Here is a 22282-nt window from a genome sequence, read left to right as displayed (position 1 = left end):
TTGGCCATGATCAATGCATTGTCACTTTAATTCAGCGTAAGCGGCGCAGCAAAAATAGACTCTGCGCCGAAACGATCGCGGCACTGCTGCTCTGCTCTGCTACGCACTGCCGCGCCGCCTCTGCGTGCGGTGTGAATGCTCTAATCTGTTAACATGGGCGGCGAAAAAAAATACGCTCTGCTAACGCGTGCAGTGTGAAACCAGCGTAAGAGTTAGGAGTGCAGTTCCTAAAAGCACATTACTGGCTTTGCAAACGCTGTGGCACTTTTATTTTTTATTTGTTTACATGCCTGCCGGGTATTTTAAGTTGAGGTGCTATTTGTTTATATATTATACTTTTTTTTATATTTACTGTTGCACTAAAGTCCAAAAGTGAAGAATTAATTTTATTTATTACTTGATTGTTCACAGAAGTGCTCTGTTTGTTAACAGAGTTGTTGAATGTTAAAATAAGGTGAATTAAATAAAAAATAAGGAACTGTTTTTTCGCTCTTCTTTATTATTTTTTTATGTATTATAGAAGTATCGGATCGGGACTCGGTATCGGTAGATACTCAAAATCAAATGACTCGGACTCGGACTCGAGGGCAAAAAAACCTGATCGGGACATCCCTAGTTTTCTGGGCCCTGGAGGTGTTCTGACATGCGCTGACATTTGTTCTTATTTCTGTTACTTGTGACATTTTCATGGCTAAAGTCTGATTACACTGTATTTAGCACAAACTCTGCTACAATAATATATCAGCAGCATGTATGTAAAAGTTTGTAGTTTTGAGATAATGACATTTATGCGTGGTTTGTGAAAAAAACTAAAACAATTGTCACTGAAATAAGGTCATGAAACCCATACTGATTATTTCTTCACACGACTTTTGAAAATTGTATCACGTAGCCTAGAATATTTGCTCCAAAACTATGTGAAAATCATACTGCATACTCATTCAGATAAAACAATATATCGATTTTAAATTTGTACGACATGTTTTGTGTAAGAAAGCTTTATGCGAGGAGGCGTGAACACATCATTAATATTGATGGCTTTCACACCTGAGAAAGACAAAGACCCTCCCCTAATGGCCCTATTAGGTGCTATCAGGCCCTATCATTCTGAGCAACCTTGCACAAAGAATGAGGAGATTTAAAAAAGAATTGCTTTTTGATTGTTTGGATTTATTTACAACACAACATAATCCAAAGATATACAACAAATTACAAAAAAGCACATTATTTAACACACTGATCTAAAGACACAGACTTGAACAGTCACACACCTTTGTGCCATTCCTGAAACGTACATACCTGTCATTTCCAAGGTTTTTGATTTTTCCCTTTACCATATTCATGTACAGAGACTCATTTGAATGTTGAAGTCAGCAGGACTAATCAGTGGCATCTGGTCCCTGTAAAAAAAACAACAACAACAACATCAACAACAAAAAACAGCTGTGAACATGCTGATATCAACATGCTGAGATTTTGGGAATACATTTTTGATTTTTCTGGTTAAAATTGCTTTTTAAAAATCACACACACACACACACACACACACACATATATACATATATATATATATATATATACGTATATATATATATATACGTATATATATATATATATATATATATATATAATGAACACCAGGTTTGTTGTGCCTTGTAGGCATAGGCTGCAGTGCTGCATAAAATAATAATAACAATAACCTATAGCAGGCAGCCTATCAATTGTTAAAAAGGAACACTTCAGTAACACTTAGGGTTGCCAACCGTTCCGTATAATACGGAATTGTCCCGTATTTAAGGCATCAGTGAAGCGTCCCCTATGAAAGCCATACGGAACGCAGTTTGTCCCAAATTTTCAGGCATAGGCTACGCTCTAAATTGAGAATTAACCATTTCTTTGAGACAAATCTTTGTTTGATTTGCAAACATAGGCGTTCACGGAAGGCTTTAAGACCTAGCGGAATCCTCTACCGACTGTCGCTCCCGACATCGAATTCGGCACTCGCGCTAACGGCAAATCCATTCTTTCACTGCATTTTATGCCATCTATGTATCTTCCTGACAAAATTTTTAATAAATACACCTTTTATGTTTATTGTTTTGAATAGAGGTTGATGATACAGTAATATCCGTTGGTGTAGCTAGGCCTATATATTGAAAATGGGTCAAATTCAATAATTTGAACATGGAGCCACATCATATCTATTGATATTTGTAATATGAGTTGCAGGCATGCAAACTTTGGGCAAAAAACAAAAGTAGTGCTTTTTCCCATTTTTAAAATGTCACCGTTGGCATACAGTAGCTATAATAAAACAAAGATGGCTTAAGTCAACCGATTTAGCTAAATAGACCTAACAATATCTGTGTAAAAGTAAAATAATGATGCAGTTCTAAAGTCATTTTAACCCCCCTGTAATCTGACTCAATGTGTTTGTCTGAGAACCTTTTATACATCTTTTGTACACATATTTAACTGCAGATGCTAAAATGATATGCACTGTGTGGTACAGTACAAATATTTTGAGTGTTCCTTATTCTGTCCCTTATTTTCCTATAAAGAACCACGATTGTCCCTTATTTTCCTTTCCATAAGTTAGCAACCCTAGTAACACTACACTAGAGAAAAATATATTGATTATTATGTCACTTCAAATGTTTCCATTCATTATGACGTTATGAAATGAGATTGGAGTAAAAACATGAAGCCTAATGTTTGGTGCGTTTTGCTTTTCAAACGCACAGCGCATTATTTACTGAAGCGATCGAGCCGCTCCAAACTATGAAACATTATTGTTATCATATACATATCTACGTTTGAGCAGATATCCACAAACACAGTATTTAACAGTGAACACGGGTCTAAACATTATAATATTCAGCATATATCTAGCAACAGTTCAACTGCAATGTGAAGTTTATGCAACAATAACATTAACTAATATAATTCAGAATACATTTCTTACCTTACATCTTTCTTGTCTTCAAATCGTGTTCTTCTTCTTCTGAGGTAAATCCAATGTAAGCTGACTAAGCTCACAGCGTGTCTTCCAAACTCGACGAAAAGCAGAGACTGATGAAGTTTGGTGCTTTGTTTTTGAGGTAATGAGCGCTTTCGCGTTCCTTAACGTGGAGATTTGCATGTAAATCTTTTTTGCGCGCGTGGGCGTGGTCACATTAAAAATAATGAGCAAGGGTTTGAGATACTGGACATTTTGTTGGTTTTATACAAATTACTTAAACAGAGAATATTTTTTTTCATTTTGAATCCGATCATTTAAAAGTACACACTTAAATGACAAGTATTCGCTGAGTTTTGTTTCAGTTTATAGACGTACTCAAGAAAAAAAAGTTCACCGAGACGGAGAGGCAGAAAGCATACCCTGTTTATGTTCTTTATTTTACAAAAGCACAATGTTTTGTTTTGATTGTAAGTGGACACAAAAGTAGACATCTCACAGATTCTTTTTTCATATATTTTTTTTCTGTATGACCATAAATGACGGAGTAATTTAAGTTTATTGTGCTACTATGTGAAGAAAATCCAGCAAAACGCGCTGGTGCGTTTGCCGACCCCAGAGGGTTAACTTTGAAATACGTATGATAAAATGTATACTTTTTACAAAGAAAGATTACACTTGAAATATTGTTAAAATTGTAATTGTTGTTGATTTACATGTGAAAACACATTTACATGTGATTTATATGTATTTAATAAAATAGCAAGGTAGATGTAAGCAACATCTTAATAGGTCAATATAAGCCTTCTGATTAAATTATTTATTATTGTTTTTAATTAGTGACACATTTGGGGAGAGGATATATTCCAAAACTTTCTGAAAATACAGTATGAGAATTAACTGCATAGTTACTAGAAATGTTTACCTAGGATATTATACAATTTGCATGCATACAAAATAAGTCCTCACATTCTTTACTTGTACTCTCAGTGACACACCTGAATGAACAGCTCATTATGCTGGTCATTGTCTTCTCAGGTGTGAATCAGAGCATTATTCATGATCATTCCACGCATATTGCCTTTCCAAACAAAACGTGTCTTACAAAGTTTAAATCAATGTATTGTTTTATGTGAATGATTAGGCAGGATGATTTTCAGATCATTTTGAAGCAAAAACTCTAGGCGACAACATCCATTAGTCAAAAGTCTTGTTGACACATATTTAGTTTGTGGTTTGGGGCCTTATTTCAAAAACTTTAATTTTTAGTTTTTTCAATAACCATGCATAAACATTATTCTCTCAAAAATACAAACATGTACATACATGTTGCTCACATATTATGGTAGCCCTGTTTTTGCTAAATAGAGTGTAATTAAACATTAATATGTTTATAAGCAACTGAAAAAAGCACAAATGTCAGGGCATGTCAAAACATCTCAAGGACCCCAAAAACACCTTAGATTGTAAAAAATTAATAGCCTATGTATTTAATTTAGTCAGGACTAAAAGACTATCAGTGTTATTTTACATTGATTACTTTATTCAGTTTCTGTAGTATTTCTGAATACTAGTGTTAGACCTACCCAAAAACTTTTCTCTTTATTTGTATCTTTATTATTTTGTATTAAGTTTTACTACTTTTTTCAGTTTAATTCAAAGATTATAATCAGGCTTCCTTGTGTTGTGTAAACTCTTAACAACAAAATTATGCCATTGTAAAAACGCAATGAGTGAGCAAACATTTAAGTGAGATAAATGTCATAAAAAAAAAAAAAATTCTAAAAATGCCCATTGGAAAAGGATGGAAAATGCCCTTCATTTTGATTGCACTAATAAATGCGGTTGCCTGCCAGCTGCAATTACCAATAAAACGTTGTTCCATATATTTTTTTCTATATCATCATAAATGTCATTATCGCAAATATTCTTGAAATAACATGATATAATTTTGAGGCTGTATCACCCACCCCTAAAGAAAAACACAAACTCAGTGTTAACAGATTAGAGGGATGTTCTGTTACTGTCATTTCTTTATCCTGTAAATGTAAGAAACGTCTTAAATTTTATTCAATTACATGCTGTTATTCCTTTACAGTTACTACTCTCATAAAATACTTGATTACATGTAGACTTTTAAACCTACATTTAATGTCCAACAGCAAAATATTTTTGCGCTGAATATTAATCGTCTCCCTCTCTACTGTTCCGTGTGTTTGATGCACATGTGCGCGCCATCGCTCATTCAGTTAAGTGGAAATACTTGCGTGAATTTGTAACATTTTCAGATTTAACCGTATAATGCAAGTTTAGCACTGAGGAAAATATCTCACTCATTAAATAGCTCACACATCTGTCAAAGCACCTGACAGGGCAAGCTGCGTTAAACATTACGCTTGTATGCATTAGCTTGAAGCTTAAAATAAAGAATTGTCATGTTTTGGTCAGCTTGGATTACGCACCTATCTGGCAGCAGCTCACTCTGCACACTATTCTCCACAATTTTTAGATGCATTTAGTCCATTTGACTCCACTGGCCGAAGTTTTCCGTGCATGGTCAGCAGACTCGACTAATTAATAATGACATTCGTTGTCAATGATTTTCATTATCGATTATTAACGATTTTATCGATTAGTTGTTGCAGCCCTAGTCTTGATGTAAAAACATGGCATACTCCAAGGAGTCCTGGAGGGTCTTTTTGAACAGATGGACAGAACAACAGCATGGGTCAAATCTCTTTATTAAAAGGTCACCCTCATACCTCAGTGGTTAGCCACCCCTTCACTTTGTAATACCATTACCTACAGTAGAAGTTTTTAACCAGACAGACTATTCCAGTCTTATTAACCTGTAAGTGCAGCTCATGGAGCCTTTTCATTGATAATCAGGGCTGTTTATTTCACAGCGATGAGAATCAACCACAATAAAAAAAAAAAATTATTTATGGCCCATCTGCTCTGCCTGGCTGTACACATAAAGTCCATCTTCTTCACTTTGATAAACTCCCACTCATGTATCATCATCTGATTGGCATGGAGAACTTTCTTAGGTCAGCTTTTTTACTTCAAAATGAGCTTGAAGGGTGTGTGCAGAAGCTATGCTAAGCTAATAGTGTTTCGCCCAGACTGACCTTCCTCTTTAATGCTTGAATTATCCTCTTATCACAGCTGCTTGTACACATCCTTTCAAAGCAAGAAGGTACACATAGCATTTGATTTGCAATAAGGATATTCAGATGCCAAGAGCTTATTTTTATCTCCTCTCAATGTGGTGAGATGAAGTAGCCTGATTTTCAGTGGCTTGTTTCATACCAGTCACCCCCTGTTAGAGCAGTCGCACATGCCCTGGCACAGACACTGGCAGAAGCCGTAAACCAGACAGACTGTGAGACTGGATGGCACCAGACTCACACACACAATCCCAAGAGTCACTCTCTGGATCACCAGCAAGTAGATGCCAAGTGGCAGCGAACCAAAGTAGAAAAAGCCCAACAGCCACACCAATACCCGCGGCACATGATTGCAGAACTTAGATAGTGCGTCTGGGTCCACCGCACCGCTGTTGGATGCTACGGACACTGAGTCCAAACTGTGGTCACCGTAGTAATCAGAGCTGCCATTTTGACTGGGCGAGCGCTGCTGATCCCGTTGCACCTCCATGATGGTGATGACCAGGCAGTTAGAGGAGTCATGGGATGGGCTATCATTGGAGGACAAGCTCTTTGGCGTCAGCACTACCTCCTTACTGTGGTCCGAGCTCCAGGACTTGTCGCGCACGGCCAGACGGGACATGATGTTCGAGTCATCTGGCAGCCCGGCCACTTCGTACTCACTGACCTGCGTCTCGTGACGGCAGAAAGGGCAGCTGATGGAGCTTGAGCTGTCCCCAATGTCCAGGATCTTATTGAGGCATCTGGCACACACACGGTGCAGGCAGTCCAGAATCTTGGGCTTGCGGTTGTGTGCATTGTAGCGCTGGTAGCAGATTTTGCACTCCAACTCGTCATTGGTGGTGCCATTGAGGCTGGTGTTAGTATTAATGCTGGCATTAGCAGAGCCCTCCTCTGGTCCAGCCTGAGCACAGCTCATCGTGGCCTCATGCTCTAGGAAACAAGAACAGGATGCTTTAGCACAGAGTACGACAACATGCACTTATACAGCGATATACGGTATAAGGTCATTTTTTTATTTCAAGATGAAAGTTGAGAAGGTCTCTTGACTACAGATGCCACTAAATCAAATTTCAATACATTTATTGATTCTCTTGTTAATTTTGACTTTTCATCTGAACATAATAGTGATCTGTACATTTATTAACAGTTTTTTTTGTTGTCTTTTTGTTAATGGGGGATTTGTGGACACATTAAGTCATTTAGATTTGTACAATACCAAATATTATTTATGGTTTGAGGTTAAAAGTTAAAGAATTTGGGCAGAATGTTCCCAGTGGTTCCCAATGTTGTTGCTGGTGTTCTAATCTAATGATCTAATCTATGTAATTATCACAATTATCACCAAGACAAATAAAAAATTGTATGATTCATTATAACAACTTGATTGTCAAAATGCATACAGTTTTTGATTTAGAGTTGTACATTAATGATACCTAAAAAAATAAAATAAAATGAAACCACGAAATCATATGTATTTTACATATAGTATTTTTCCTACAAGAAAAAAGTAATTTTACTCCAAATAGGTCATCTTACCTCAGTAGTGGGGCAAGATAGCCCCATTTCATGATTTTTAATTGTGTCCTGTAACACAGGGTTCGTACAGAGTTTTGAAAGTTTGGAAAATGCTTGATTTTAACCGTTATGTTTTCAAGGTTTGAAATGTGCTTGTATAAATAAAGTATGATTGCTGCTTATAGATCTTCAACTTGCCAACCAACCGTGACATCATAATCTTATACATGCTAATCTCATCTCTAAATATGTTACAGTTCAATAATAAATGCACACTATTCTTAAAGAGGGCAACTGCCCCCATCTTACCCTACTTAAAGTATCCCCAATTTTAATAGCAGTTTACCGGATGTTTAATATTATTAATTAATTCATATTAGATCTTTATTATTTTAGTTGTTAATTACATTACTGATTGCAAAAGCTGTTTATATCACCATTCATTTCTAGCTGAAATGAGCTGTCATTAAAAATGAATGACATTGACAACAGTAAACAAATTTGTGGGCTTAGTCAATGTTGGTGATTTCATACAGGAAGAGGTTCCTACAGTGTGTTATGCAATCAAGCATTAGTACATTGTTAGTGTCACTGTAATATACCAACACCCATGCTATTAAGTCTTCATAGTAAGAGTCCTACTGTGCCACATGGATGTTTTCAATGTCTCATTTAGTCTGCAACTCTCCAAAGGCCTAATTAGGCTGCTTTGTTAATCGCTGTTTGTGAAATTAATTACGAAAGAAATGTGGGATCGACGTAACGATTTTGCTTCATTGTCTTGGGGAGCCAACTGTTTTTGTTTCCCTAATGTCACCCAGCCGTTGTCATACTGAAGAAAGAGATGCCAGTTGTTAGGGGAATAAAATAGCGGCCCTTTGGGCAAAGAACATGCTCCTCCAACTACAAACCTCTCTCTATTATTAATGACAACAATGCCTGTGCATAATTGTATTTCTGAGAGGAATATGTTTTGCTTTGCTAGATAGAAAAATATTTCCAGCAGAGGCTTTCAATAGAAGCCCAATAAAGAAACAGGCTTGTAGGCTGTTTAGGGTTCAAACTGTATTAGCAGAGCCTTTTCAAATTACCAGTTAACAGAGTCATTGTTTCCAGTCCATGCTTTGTTATTTGTTACAGTATCATATAGGGGTGTAACAATATATCGTGTCACAATATATCACAATACAAAAATGCAAGAATATGTATCGTGGATAATGACAATATGTATTGTGATAAATTCACCCAAAATAAAAATTACTGTGTGAGAAAAAATTCAAGTTTACAGAGTTTTAGTGTCAGTACTACATTAAACTACTATATATAATGTTGAATATAATGTATAATGCAATGGGGGAATATTTGTGTGTCCTGAGAATGCCAAATGTCTTCTGTTAACAGTAAAAAGTGGCCTACATGATTTTAAATATATTTAGTCAATGACAGAGTGCAAGCATATTCGTCTAAAAAAAATGAGCCTATTAATTTACACCCACAATGTAATATGAAATCTAACATTTTAATCAACAGTACATTTTTTGTTTACCTTTTACCATATGTCTTGGAGTATCGCAATAATATCGTATCGTCAGTTCAGTATCGTGATGTGTATCGAATCGTGGCATGAGAGTATCGTTACACCGCTAGTATCATCATTTTTTCTGCATGTCAGTGTGATTTAAAATAAAAACCTTCACACGAATTTAACTATTATGAATATTTGCTAGAAATGAGTGTGAATGAGAAAGGCATTGATTGATGTAGTAATGGTAATGTACTGCAGTATTTGTGAATCCAATGTGTATTGGAGCATGAAAGCTTTTCTTTTTCCTCTGTTCTTTTCCCCCTCCTTCCCTTTCTTCTGGCAGTAATGCCATATGGCGTTTTAACATGCTTTTCAGAGGACAGTTGTGTTCTTATTTTACATTTCAAATCTAATCTAATAAGCTCATCTGTAGCTTAAGTGGACAAAAGCAATTTTGTCATTGTAATTGTATCTCACAAAAAGCATTGAAATGGTGGCCTAATGAATGTCATGAATATAAATTATAAATGTAACGGGCCATTTTATGCCACTCAGGAGAGCAACATGTTGATGTGTACTTGGCGCAGCAATCTTCCTGGAAAAATCTGTTAGTAGAAGGATGAGTTGGCAGAAGTTTAATCAGAATGTTGCTACAGTGTTTTTCTAAAACAAAATTGTATGTTGAAAACAACACTATTAGTGTCGGAAAACTCTCTCAACAGACACCTTAAAGGGGTCATGAACTGATAATAAAAATTTTCCTTGATATTTTTACAGTTAAGAGTTCGTTATACTATAAAAAAATTCCCTGTAAGTTTTTAAAACTCAAAACATCCTTTAACACAGAGTTTCTTTCATAATGACATCAAACATCTGAAAACACACAGGCTAATATTCAATGCATCTTTGTGCTTAAATACAACACTACTATGCAAAGTAAGCAAAAACACCATTTTGAGAATATTTCAAGAGCTCCACACCTTAAAAGAGGAAATGCGCAGAACATGCTATAAGGCTGTTAGCGGACATTGCTATGTATGATTTGGCATATTCTTCTTTCATCCTACAGGACAGTAACCCTACAGGATATTTATGAGCAGCTTTTTAGGTGAAATAATGTAATGGTTCCATTGTCTCCTAAACTAACAGTACAACTAGTTAGTTAACAGGAACATGTAGTCACAAAGAAAAAAAATTGAGTTTTAATATTGCTGAGTCGCGCTGGATATTAAAGCTTGTTTTACACAGTGAAATAGACACAAGCCAATGCACTGCGGTTTTGTCAGCACACATGTGGACACCAATTGATCGATATTTGGCATTTTTTAAATATCGGCATCGGCCGATACGTTTTTCTGATTGGCTGATGTGCTGGAAGCGGGACTTTTATTTTGACGGCGCTCCAGACTTTTATTTTGACGGGCGGCGCTGAGAACACCAGCGCCAGAAGAGAACAGCAACGGCAGCTCCTCTGATCACACAGCGCTCACTCATATTCTCCGTCTTCATTTTACGATCTCTGTCAGTCATATCTAATACTTTGTTAGACAGAACTGGTAAACAAAGAAAGTAAATGGTATGCGAAGTAAGTAAAGTAAAGCGTTTGCTTTTATATTATTTGTAACAGAAAAGGCAAACAATCAGGCTAAAATACTTTCTCATTTGCCGTCAAAATTCTGCAAATGCTCATCTACGTCATTTAAACAAATCTCTGAATAACTAATAAACATTTAATATCACGAACCTTGCAGATTTAATCGAATCCAGCTGTGATAACTTGTGAAGTGTGCATTACTGTCGGCGAGTGACGGTCGGTCCATGCGAAGTGAGTGAATGCGAACAGAAGATCAGCTTCACAGGAGACGCCATCGAAAAACTTTAAATCCTTCATTTTAAAATATGCTGATATATAACCAGTTGCCAACTGTGTCATATTCATATCTGTGATATATCCAGTTGCCAACTGTGTCATATTCATATCGTTTTCACTGTGCTGTATGTAAAATTAGTGTTACCTTGTCTTTATTTGAAAAAATATGATTACCAGCACGAAATTACCAGATTACTGAGTGTCCTGTTACAGTGTTTACCTTCTTTTTATTCACATATTCATATATTTCTAAACAATTACTTTGAGAAAAATACTGTAATAGGATTGCAGATTCAAGAAGTTGCCATCTAAAATATAAAAGCATGTTTATTTGAAAGATTTTTTGATGAATAGAGCAATATAAATATTGTTACAAATTATCTTTATGTAACAATCTAGAAGTCTTTACAGTCACGGTAGTGTATGAGAGATCACCATAAAAATTCTGTCTTTATTCACCCTCATGTTATTACAATACCTGTTGGTATTTTCCATAGAATGAAAACCAATGCTGTTCAATAGTGTTTTATCCTTTGTGCACCACATACGATCGAAAGTCATACAGGTTTGGAACGACATGAGGGTGAGTAAATGATGACCTTTAAGATAAAATAAAGCACTAATTTTGCTCACACTGTATATTGCGTAAATTCTTAGCATCTCTAGTAATCATACTCCAGGAGATGTGCAGTGTGTGATCAGCTAAGTGAATCAAAGCTCTTTATTGGATGAATGTCAGCAAGAGTCCATTACGTCACACACAGCAACATGCACAGTTCATTAAGTTGCTTTTAAGTGCAATCACTTAGACTTAAATTTAGTCGCCTCATTCATCTTGCTCTCCAGAGACCCGAGAATCCAAAATCAATTAGACAATCTTGTATATGTAAGATACAAAGGGTGAGAGCGAGGGGGGAAAGAGGGACTCTGAGTGCTTATCTGTTTTAACGATAAGGCAATGCTATTTAAAGCTGTGTTCAATCATTTATAGATGATGATTATGAATACCTAATGAATAGTGAGCTACAAAAGGAAGCTCACTGGATGCTGGGATCTGCTTTTAAGACACATGCAGATTTGTTCATATTTCATTACTCAAGGTATATAGTATATATATTAGTATTTTATATTAGTTCTTAATCTCTGCTCTTAAAGTCTGGCATTGAGTGGGTTAAACCAAAGAGGGTGATAATTCTGTCAAGCCCGAAACCAAATAAATCTGTATTTTCAGCCTTTATCATCATATTGTCAAGTTAATTTTCTCAATAAACAAGACTGAACTCATCATTTCATAACTGTGTGAGATTCAATATGTCAATATACATGTAATATCAGTATTCAATATAATATTATACTGCAAACTTGTGTACTGAATGTGATAATTTACCTAATTTGGTTGGACAGCAAATCTTATGAACAGGCAATAATGTCTATGTAACTTCTTTAATTCTTGCAGTTTCAGGGTTAGGGATTCAGAGCACGGGAAATAACAGTCTGCTGCATTTCACTCAATTATAGGAAAGTGGCTCAAATCAAGAAATACCTCAGTGACAGTAATATCTCTCATAGATCAATACAGAGTTGAATGAATGAGAGCATGCTTTAGTGCTTAGTATTGTCTGAGATAAAAAATCGTTATCACAAATTTACCTGGTCTCTGCTCATAATCATCTGTCATTTCACAGATGTTTTAACTGAATCAGGCTTAGGGTGCATATATACAGTATAGTGGTGTAACGGTTCACAAAATTCACGGTTCAGTTCGGTACGGTACGTTTTCGATACAGCAAAAAGAAAGAAATGCCAGAGAAATTCACTTGATTTAAAAAAAAAAAATTTTTTTATTAAAACTAACATCATAAAGTATGATCTTTTTTTACTTTGAACAATGATGGAGCTATACTTGACCCATCTTCTGGGGTGTCTTCTTAGTAGCATATAAAACAAAAACCGCTCCTTATAAAATGTATAAATGTATTATTGTAGTAGCCTAGTTATAAACAAAGGTTTATTTTATTTTAGTTTTATTTTAAGTTTGCAAGGCTCCAGGTAAACATTGCAGGGCAGCAATTTTATTCAAAATGTCGAAATAATTCAAAAGCAAAACGATTAAAAAATAAATATTTGAGAGTGGAAATAAAAAAAATTATAATTATTTTTTTTCCTACATCTAGAAACTTTTAGTTTTATAAATGGGGGTAATCTTTGAAGGATGAACAAAATAATGTTTTGGTCATCACATTAAAAATAACATTTAAATATATGATCATATTTGAGTTTTGAAGTGCTAGAAAATATATGTGATGTACTTGAAAGCATTTTACTATTCCTGCCAAACTTCCATGGTGACAGTTAGTGTTTAGTCTACTACATTAAATCCATCGTGAATGTTTCTGATTTGTGGACTTGATCATGGCACAATGTTTCTCCTGGTTTCCACGGCAGCGCTATTTGATCTAATAGAGATCTACGGGTAATAACGGAGAAATTTGAATGCTTCTCACTAGATCTCGCAGCGATGTAACAATGAGGTTTGAGCAGTGCTTCTTCAGTGAGGAAAAGTAGAAAATCTTCGTTGTAAGCGAGTTTAAAGAGAAAAATCAAGAATTATAAATCAAATCGATAGAGCTCAAAAAACAACAACGCATTCAGACGCAACGCATGATAATAACAGGACAAGACATTACTCACCGTGTTTGTTGAGTGTTTCTTACTCACCTGAGCTTTTATAAACTCAAAGGCGCGAGAGAAAATAGATAAATAAAAATAGCAGAGCGCACGGGTGGCGTGATAACAGGCTAGCGAATTACTAGCGTGTTGTAACGGAAGCCAGCGATATTGGGTAAGCTGTATTTAGTAGTAGTATAAACAACTAGAAATTGTAGTAAATGATGGTTCAAAACAAGGAAATACGAGGCTAATACGGAGCTTACAGCACCGAAGCAGACAAACTCACAGCAGGCAGCGAGGCAGCGCTGCACTTTGTTTGCGCGTGTGCACTTTGTTTCTGCATCTTTCGCGACTGAATATGAGGGGGAGAGGGGCAGGGCGGGCTTCCTGCAGCATAGGTCTGCGGTGTCCATATATGGTATATCCTGCCCCGTCTTGACGTCAAGTCGGGGCAGAAATTAAAATCTCGTATTTGAGTGCGCATGCACGTGGGCTGGTTTATGAACCCAGGGGTAAACAAACGCTTCACTTTTAAATATCGGCTTCCCGGACAGTGTATAATCGTTAGGCAATCATAACATACATTGATTCTCGTGGAAAAGTGAAAATTACAGGTCATGACTCCTTTAAAATATTTATTTGGTAAATGTGCTAAAAACATTAATAAAACCATTAATATACTGAAAACATACAAGGAATCAGAACCAGAATCATTCAATGTTTTTATAATTCCCATCTATACTCACAAAAATCAAAAGTAAAGTAGAATGCATTCTTCCTATATCCTGAAGGTGTACAGTTATCTTGTACTTTCCTAAATGACCTGTGATCTCTGCAGTTTTCAGTTGCATTAACTGTGTGTGTTGTATTTACTCTGTTGGTTTGTTTTTGTTCAGCATCCTATCAACCTGTTTACCTGTATCAGTCTGTCCGAGAGCAGATGCACCTGGGGTTAGGTGATTTTGTTTAGGTGTACTGTATGAAAGAAGTTTAGTATCTATCAAGCCTGAGGGTTTTAGTATTTTAAAGATTACTCACTAACACCTTTAGATTAGAGTGGTATTATCTAGACTAGAGGACTGAAACTCAATCAGATTATTCATTCAGTTTTATCTTTCTGTAATCTCCCAGCGGTACCATACATCTCATACAAACTAGATCTCCATGATCTAAAAGACAACCTTAGTGACAGTGCTGTAGGTGTAAAAGTCTTCATCCTCCTCACTCAAACAGGGCAGGCATAGTGAAAATGCCATAGATCACGTATCCAGTCTTTTTGTAAGTAACGAGTCCCTAAGGGAGGTAGATTCTGTGTGTACTGTGTGCATGTTGTTTGTAGCAGCCCTAACTCACAAGTACCGTAGTGGGACCCCTGGCTTCAAAGATGCTTTTGTAACCAGGATTTGAGGAAAAAATGCTCTGTAGGTTTGGTGTCTAAGTGGAAGCTACGTGTGAGATGGGGAATAGATTTATTTAGTTATTTGGGGGATTTTCTACTGAAAAAGAGGGTTATTTGTAGTTCACAGTCGAGCTGAAATGGATGCACACCTGAAAGAAGCCAATAACTGCATATAACGCTGACATACATATGCACAAATGTCGCTGGCTTTTAATTATACACAAATTACATATAAACCTGTTATGAACATTACTTTTGCTCACACCCCGAAGTAGACCTGATGCAAATCAACAAGGGACCTTGTATGCTTTAAAAAACACAAACCTTAGACTGAGCATACGCTCCAAAGCCTATTTTCCAGTTTTAACATCTGACATTTTACCTTGCAACATCTGTATTCAGTTGAATATCTTCTTTTATCTCTGTAGTAAATTTCACAATTCTTAAATATTATCTCAGCAAAAAAGGCACAAATACTGCATCCAAAATTACATATATTCTGAGTACACACTTTAATATGTTCTTTAATAGCATTGTTTCAGTGAAGACTTTTAACACATATGTAACCTTTCAATTGCACAAAAGGTTCTTTATAGTGGAAAGGGTTCTTCAGATTATTAAAATGAACTTCACACACACACAAAAAAAAAATTATTGTAAGAACTGTTGACCGAAAGGTTATTTGAGGCACCCAAAATGGTTATTTTATTGCATCGCATTTTTAAGAGTTTAGTTATTACATTTGACTAAACTTACTTCGTGACCATTAAAAAAGTATGTTCTATGTTAGTGGTTCTAAACTGGTTTGGCCATGGGACCCAGATTTTCCCATGGTCATTAAGCTGCGATCCAATATCTTTTTTTAGGAATTTGACTGTATTTTATATATATATATATATATATGCCATAGAATATTTATGCCAACAACTGAAGTTCAAAAACAAAATTCTAAAGATGGCTGCGCACTTATTTATCTGATGCATAAGGTACAAGGACAAGAAAAGCACCAGGCCCAGACAGTGTTCCTCTATCTTGGCCCCTATCTTCACACAGATCACTGGAGCTGTGCTAAGTTCCTTCCTGCTTCAAATGCTCCACCATCATCCCCATCCCAAATAAACCCAAAATTACTGGACTGAATGACTACAGACCTGTTGCCTTAATGTCTGGTCAAAGACTGGTGTTGGCGTACCTGAGGGACATTACTGGACCCTTGCTTGACCCCCTGCAGTTTGTTTATTTAGCAAACAGGTCTGTGGATGATGCGGTCAACATGGGGCTGCATTACATCCTGCAACATCTGGACAAACTAGGGACTGGGACTGAAATGCTTCGAATACTCATTTTCGGCAGAATAGATACACAATACCAGCTGCGCTTTCTCGCTCTCTCATGATCTCTCCGACAGCGAATTGACGCACAAACCCACCTCCCTTCACGCACTCGTTTCGTTTGCTTTGGATGAATATTGTTGGTGTAACAGGGCTTAAATTTCTGCGTGGGACTGCACAAATTACACATAATTTTACTCATTCCCACAGATGTTGTGCTTACACCCAAAGTGCACGCACATAAAGCCACCTCTCAGTAATAAATTGAGTTATTTTTGCCTAAACAGTCGAAAACGCACAAAATAATATAAAAATGCTGGTCTTTGCGAGTATTCATGTAAACACAGTCAGTTATGTTTGAATTGAACGTAAACAGTTGAGCAAGAAAATGCATGTGTAACAGTATAATGGATCAGTGTGTTAGGTCTTAAAGTGACAGCAGCCTAATATACCTGTTGCCAAATGATGAGATATTATTATGTAAGCCCGTCTATTGGTCCAATGGGGGTTTCCAATAGTACGGGGAAGGTTTCTCTGCGCGTTACTGTTTTTCCATTTACGCAACACAACAGGATTAAATGAAACACAATTCTCATATGTATTTTCTCGTTATTTCATTTGACTCCATAAATGAAAAGGTTTTAATGATATCTGTGCATCATTAAACGTGAACGAATATTTGATTATTCTTTTAAACTCTGATTATATTTTACCCGTTTTAGATCAGGAAACTATATCGCTTTGCAGTCCTTCTCTCGAGGTTGCACGATTACAATCTCGCCAGTCTGATTTATCAAAACAGAGGTAATTGGCTAAATATCTGAGATTTGCCGTATTCACACGTACAAAATAACAAGGCACATTACATAGCCCCCTTGAATGCCACCTCAGGAGCTTAATTAAATCGTTTCACTTTAGTAGAGGTCATGACACCATTAAAAGACGTTAGTCGATCAACTTACTTTTCTTAAAATGGCTTAAAATGGTTTAGTCAAGCCCATGGTATATCCACGTACACTTATCTAAAGGAACATTAAATTAGAACAGAGGTTATGGGCGCACCCGAATCCAGGTTGATCAAACAGCATTTGCTGATTCTAGATGGAAATAACTCACCCCCCTCATTCAAGTACACTTGAATCTGATACCAGATATTAGTCGTCACTAATGTCTAGCGCAGGCTTGTGGAAATATACGGAACCTATAATCTATAAGGGAAAAAACAATCTCAGAGTCAGTCAGAATAAGATCAAACGTTTCCAATTTATTGACCAGGTAATGAAGTAATAATTCAAAATCCAATTCAAAAGAATAAAATCATCAGTGAAGCATACCAATAATAATAATTAAGAAATCACGGAATTTGTAGAAATTACCTGTCAACAAAATTACACACAGCATTGTGTGGGCAGTCAACCTACAGACTCCTCGAACTTTTCTACACCTTTTCCTTATATACCCAGATAATTCAATATTCTTACCAAATGGTGGCGTCTGTCATTATAATAAGATTTTGGTTCCCTATTCAGGGATTCACACTGTGAGATCAGAATTTGTATTTCAATAGGTTCTTGTTTTACATACAGCAGTGTTTCCCCTATAAATTTTTCCAGCAGCGGTGCTGTTACGTGCAGGAGATTGTTACCAAGCCGCTCGCAGGGGGTCCGGGGGCATGCACCCCCGGAAGATATATATTTTTTTAATTACCCCTTAAACCATGACTTCTGGCAAGTTTTGTGGATAGAAATGGACATTTTGAGACATACAAATTTGACATACCATCAACAGAAGGCATGATTTATTGCAGCCACGTACCTTGAACTGGTCACAAACAGGATTAGGACAGGATTATTGTTATTTGTTTTTCTTTTGTGTTCATTTTCAGCCGTAAGGTAGAAATTGATAGTGGAAAAATTAAACTCTTTCCTCCCTCACCTGCACTACTGATCTTTTTTTCTATAACACACTTTAGCACTTAGATACATCATCATGTAACCAGTACTTTCATTTATTTTATTCTGTAGAAATTTTGAACATTAAAATCCAAATGAAACTTTTCATTAGTTTAAAAGGTGACTAGCTTGCATAGCCTATTTTACTTCACTAACCTTCAGGTACGTGCAAAGAGTTTATCAGGGGCAGGGGCTCAAATGTAAGAAAGGGGCAATATGTAAAAAAAAATATATATATATATATATATATATATATATTACGGCTGGGAATCGATAAAAATAAAAAAAACGAATTAATCGCACAATTTGCTGTGATTAATCACAATTAATCGCATTTCCCCCAAACTTGTAATCATCAGTATTTAAATGTAGAATCACTAATTAAATTAAACGACACACAAAAAAGGGAACACGGAGGGGCGGGATGGCATATTTTCCATAGTAAAAAAAAAAATGGACACAGCGACCCCATAGACTTCAACGGAGAAAAGTTCGTACCGCATTCTCCTTTCCACAAGCGCTTGCTCGCTCTCCCGTGGCGTCTGTCATTGCTATGCAACCATGAAGAGAGGCGCGCCTGAGAAAACGCGCCCACATTTGAAATATTTGCATGTGAACGTGAATGTGAAGTGAACGGCCCCTTATGGCAACGGGACATTAGCCTAATCAAAAATATTTCCATTTGCTCTTTCCTCCTTTGTCAACAAGTGGATTCAGAGCCATTACATTAGCAGCGCCACTGGTCGCCATGTTTCAGTGTTTTTGGGTGTGTAAGTGAATGTCGTGATATTACTGATCATGTGAAGATTTTGCAGCGGCGCTGAAAATCCAGCGGTGGCGCTGCACCGCTGCTTAATACATTGTAGGGGAAACACTGCACAGGAGGTATAGTCTGAATGGAGGATCTGGGGGAGGGAACACCTTTAAGAGACACATCACTTTTCTCATATTTTATAACTTCTTTTAGCTTTTCATTATGGTTGGGAGAATGAGACCATTTTACCAGGCGCACTGAGACACTTTAAATGATATCAAACATGCATAGTTACTTCTTGTACATACCTAACATTGCATAGGTTTTCAGTGTATTTCAGGTGAGGAGGAGGGGGGGATGAAGGGGAGATAGTGTGTGTGAAGTGTGAACTGCACTGTGTGCTGTGCCTCGGAAATCCCTGTTACATATGCAGGATTCAAGTGTTCATTTTCAGGAGGGCCTTTTGTTTTATCGAGGGGTCGACCACTCATACTGGCACCAGCCTTACAATTAAAAATATCTATATGGCAGTTTTTCCCCATGGTATCGATGTCAAAATTGTGGCCAGTGAAAATGCTGAGTGGCTAGTAACTTTAGAAAACCACTAGCCACAGTGGCTGGTGAGCAAAAAAGTTAATATCAAGCCCTGTTGTCAGGCTTTGTCACGGCAGTCTTATAGAGAAAGAGGACTCAGATGCAGAATGACCAAGGGATTGAATTTTATTGACAAGACAAGGCACAATAGGGATGGTTAGGAGTGAGGATGATCCAAACAGTAGGACAGGGCAGTCAATAGGAGAAAGGGAAGACAGATGAGATCCGACCCGGGCAAAGCTAGGCAGGAGAACCGAGGAGATGGAGTAGCACCAGATAATGACAACACTGGAAATCAGGCAGTAGTTTGAGGAACCAGAGGCTGGAAACTTTGAGCTGCAACTGAAGCTGTATCTGTCTTACTGCCTGGTCTAGGGAGCAGCAGCCAGGGTGGATCAGGATGGAGGACAGGAACGTTACATTTAATTTATTGCCTCATTTTAACCCTCTGGGGTCTGAGGTGTTTTGTGGCCCCTGGAGGTGTTCTGACATGCTCTGACATTTGTGCTTATTTCTGTTACTTGTGACATTTTCATGGCTAAAGTCTGATTACACTGTATTTAGCACAAACTCTGCTACAATAATATGTCAGCAGCATGTATGTAAAAGTTTGTAGTTTTGAGATAATGACATTTATGCGTGGTTTGTAAAAAAAATAATAAAAATTGTCACTGAAATAAGGTAATAAAACCCATACTGGTTATTTCTCCATAAGACTTTTGAAAATTGTATGACGTAGCCTAGAATATTTGCTCCAAAACTATGTGAAAATCATCCTGCATACTCATTCAGATAAGACAATACATTGATTTAAAATTTGCAAGACATGTTTTGTGTGAGAAAGCTTTATGCAAAGAGGCGTGGACATCATGAATATTTAATTTCTTTCACACCTGAGAAAGACAAAGACCCACCCATAATGGCCCTATTAGGTGCTAACAGGCCCTATCATTCTGAGCAAACTTGCACAAAGAATGAGGAGATTTAAGAAAGAATGGCTTTTTGATTTATTTACAACACAACATAATCCAAATATACAAAACAAATGACAAAAAAAGCACATTATTTAACACACTGAACTAAAGACAGAGACTTAACCAGTCACACACCTTTGTGCCATTCCTGAAACATAGTATATTTCTATGGTGTTTGATTTTTCACTTTACCATGATCATGTACGGAGACTTATGTGAATGTTGAAGTATGCTGAAGACTCCTCAGTGGGGCATCTGGTCCCTGAAAAAAACAAACGCTGTGAACATACTGATATCAAAAGAAACTATAGGGCTGCACGATTTGGGGAATACATTTTCGATTTTTCAGGTTAAAATTGCTTTTTAAAATGTACAGAATACACACACATACACACACACATACATATATATATATATATATTAGGGCTGGGGGAATTAACGCAATTAATAAAAAAAAAAAAAAAATTATGCAATTAACGCAGCACTTTTTTTTTTTGCCTCGTTTTAATGATTTCCTGTTGCGGCTGCTATTGAAAAGGCCGAAAATATGCCGTCCCGCCCCTCCGTGTTCGGCGATCAGGCTTCATTCTCGCGCAGCTTTCATGAGCGGGTCTTTTCCGCTCCGTGTGTGTGTGTGTGTGTGTGTGTGTGTGTGTGTGTGTGTGTCGGCGTGCTGCGCTCTCTGCTCAATGTTCCGCTCTGTGTTTGCGCTGCGCGTTCTGCTCTGTCGTTAACAGCCCAAACGCTCCAATCATGTATCGATCACACACTGGAAAAGCAAAGTCCGCTCCAATAACGTGAAATTTCTCTGTAGTAGACTTCTGTTTGCTGAGCTGGTATAGCCATGATGGGCAACAATGGTAAAATTACCTGCTCTGATCACATGCTCTGGTAATAATAACTTTGTAGGACTATATTTTATTTTGATAATAAGTAAAAAAAAAATTCTGTTAAATTGATTGTTGATTGATTATTGAAAAATAATAATGATATTTTCTGTTCCTTTTTTTCCCTGTGTTGTTTAATTTAATTAGGTGATTCTAAGTTTAAGTATTGATGATTACAAGCTTGGGGGAAATGCAATTAATTGCAATTAATTACAGCAAATTGTGCAATTAATTAGTTAATTTTTTTAATCGATTCCCAGCCCTAATATATATATATATATATATATATATATATATATATATATATATATATATATTGCAGCACAGCACATAGCTTATGCCTACAAGGCAAAACAAACCTGGTGTTCATTTTATATATATATATATATATATATATATATATATATATATATATATATATATATATATATATATATATATATATATATGTGTGTGTAAAATGAACACCAGGTTTGTTGTGCCTTGTAGGCTATGTGCTGTGCTGCATAAAATAATAATAACAATAGCCTATAAATCGTTAAAAAGGAACACTTCAGTAACACTGCACTAGAGAAAAATATATTGATTATCATATGTTACTTCAATCTCATTTCATAATGTCATAACGAAAATAAACATTTGGAGTAAAAAAAACGTAGCCTATTGTTTGGTGCATTTT

At 36.5% G+C, this 22282-nt stretch overlaps 2 protein-coding genes across 2 annotated transcripts in view; one reads left to right on the top strand and one right to left on the bottom strand.

The window, feature by feature from the left end:
• cep89 (centrosomal protein 89) overlaps positions 1-22282 on the top strand; it is a 160209-nt gene that overhangs the window by 52450 nt on the left and 85477 nt on the right. The window lies entirely within an intron of this gene.
• LOC309482790 (E3 ubiquitin-protein ligase RNF182) overlaps positions 5480-22282 on the bottom strand; it is a 41970-nt gene continuing 25167 nt past the window's right edge. Inside the window, exon 2 of the mRNA XM_082148346.1 lies at positions 5480-7062. Coding sequence (XP_082004472.1) covers positions 6275-7048 — 774 coding nt within the window. The 5' untranslated portion in view covers positions 7049-7062 and the 3' untranslated portion in view covers positions 5480-6274. The remainder of the gene's footprint in view (positions 7063-22282) is intronic.

This window comes from Leuciscus leuciscus (assembly GCF_965113295.1).
Source record: "Leuciscus leuciscus genome assembly, chromosome: 2".
Classification (NCBI taxonomy): domain Eukaryota; kingdom Metazoa; phylum Chordata; class Actinopteri; order Cypriniformes; family Leuciscidae; genus Leuciscus; species Leuciscus leuciscus.
This window is presented reverse-complemented; position numbering and strand designations above follow the sequence as displayed.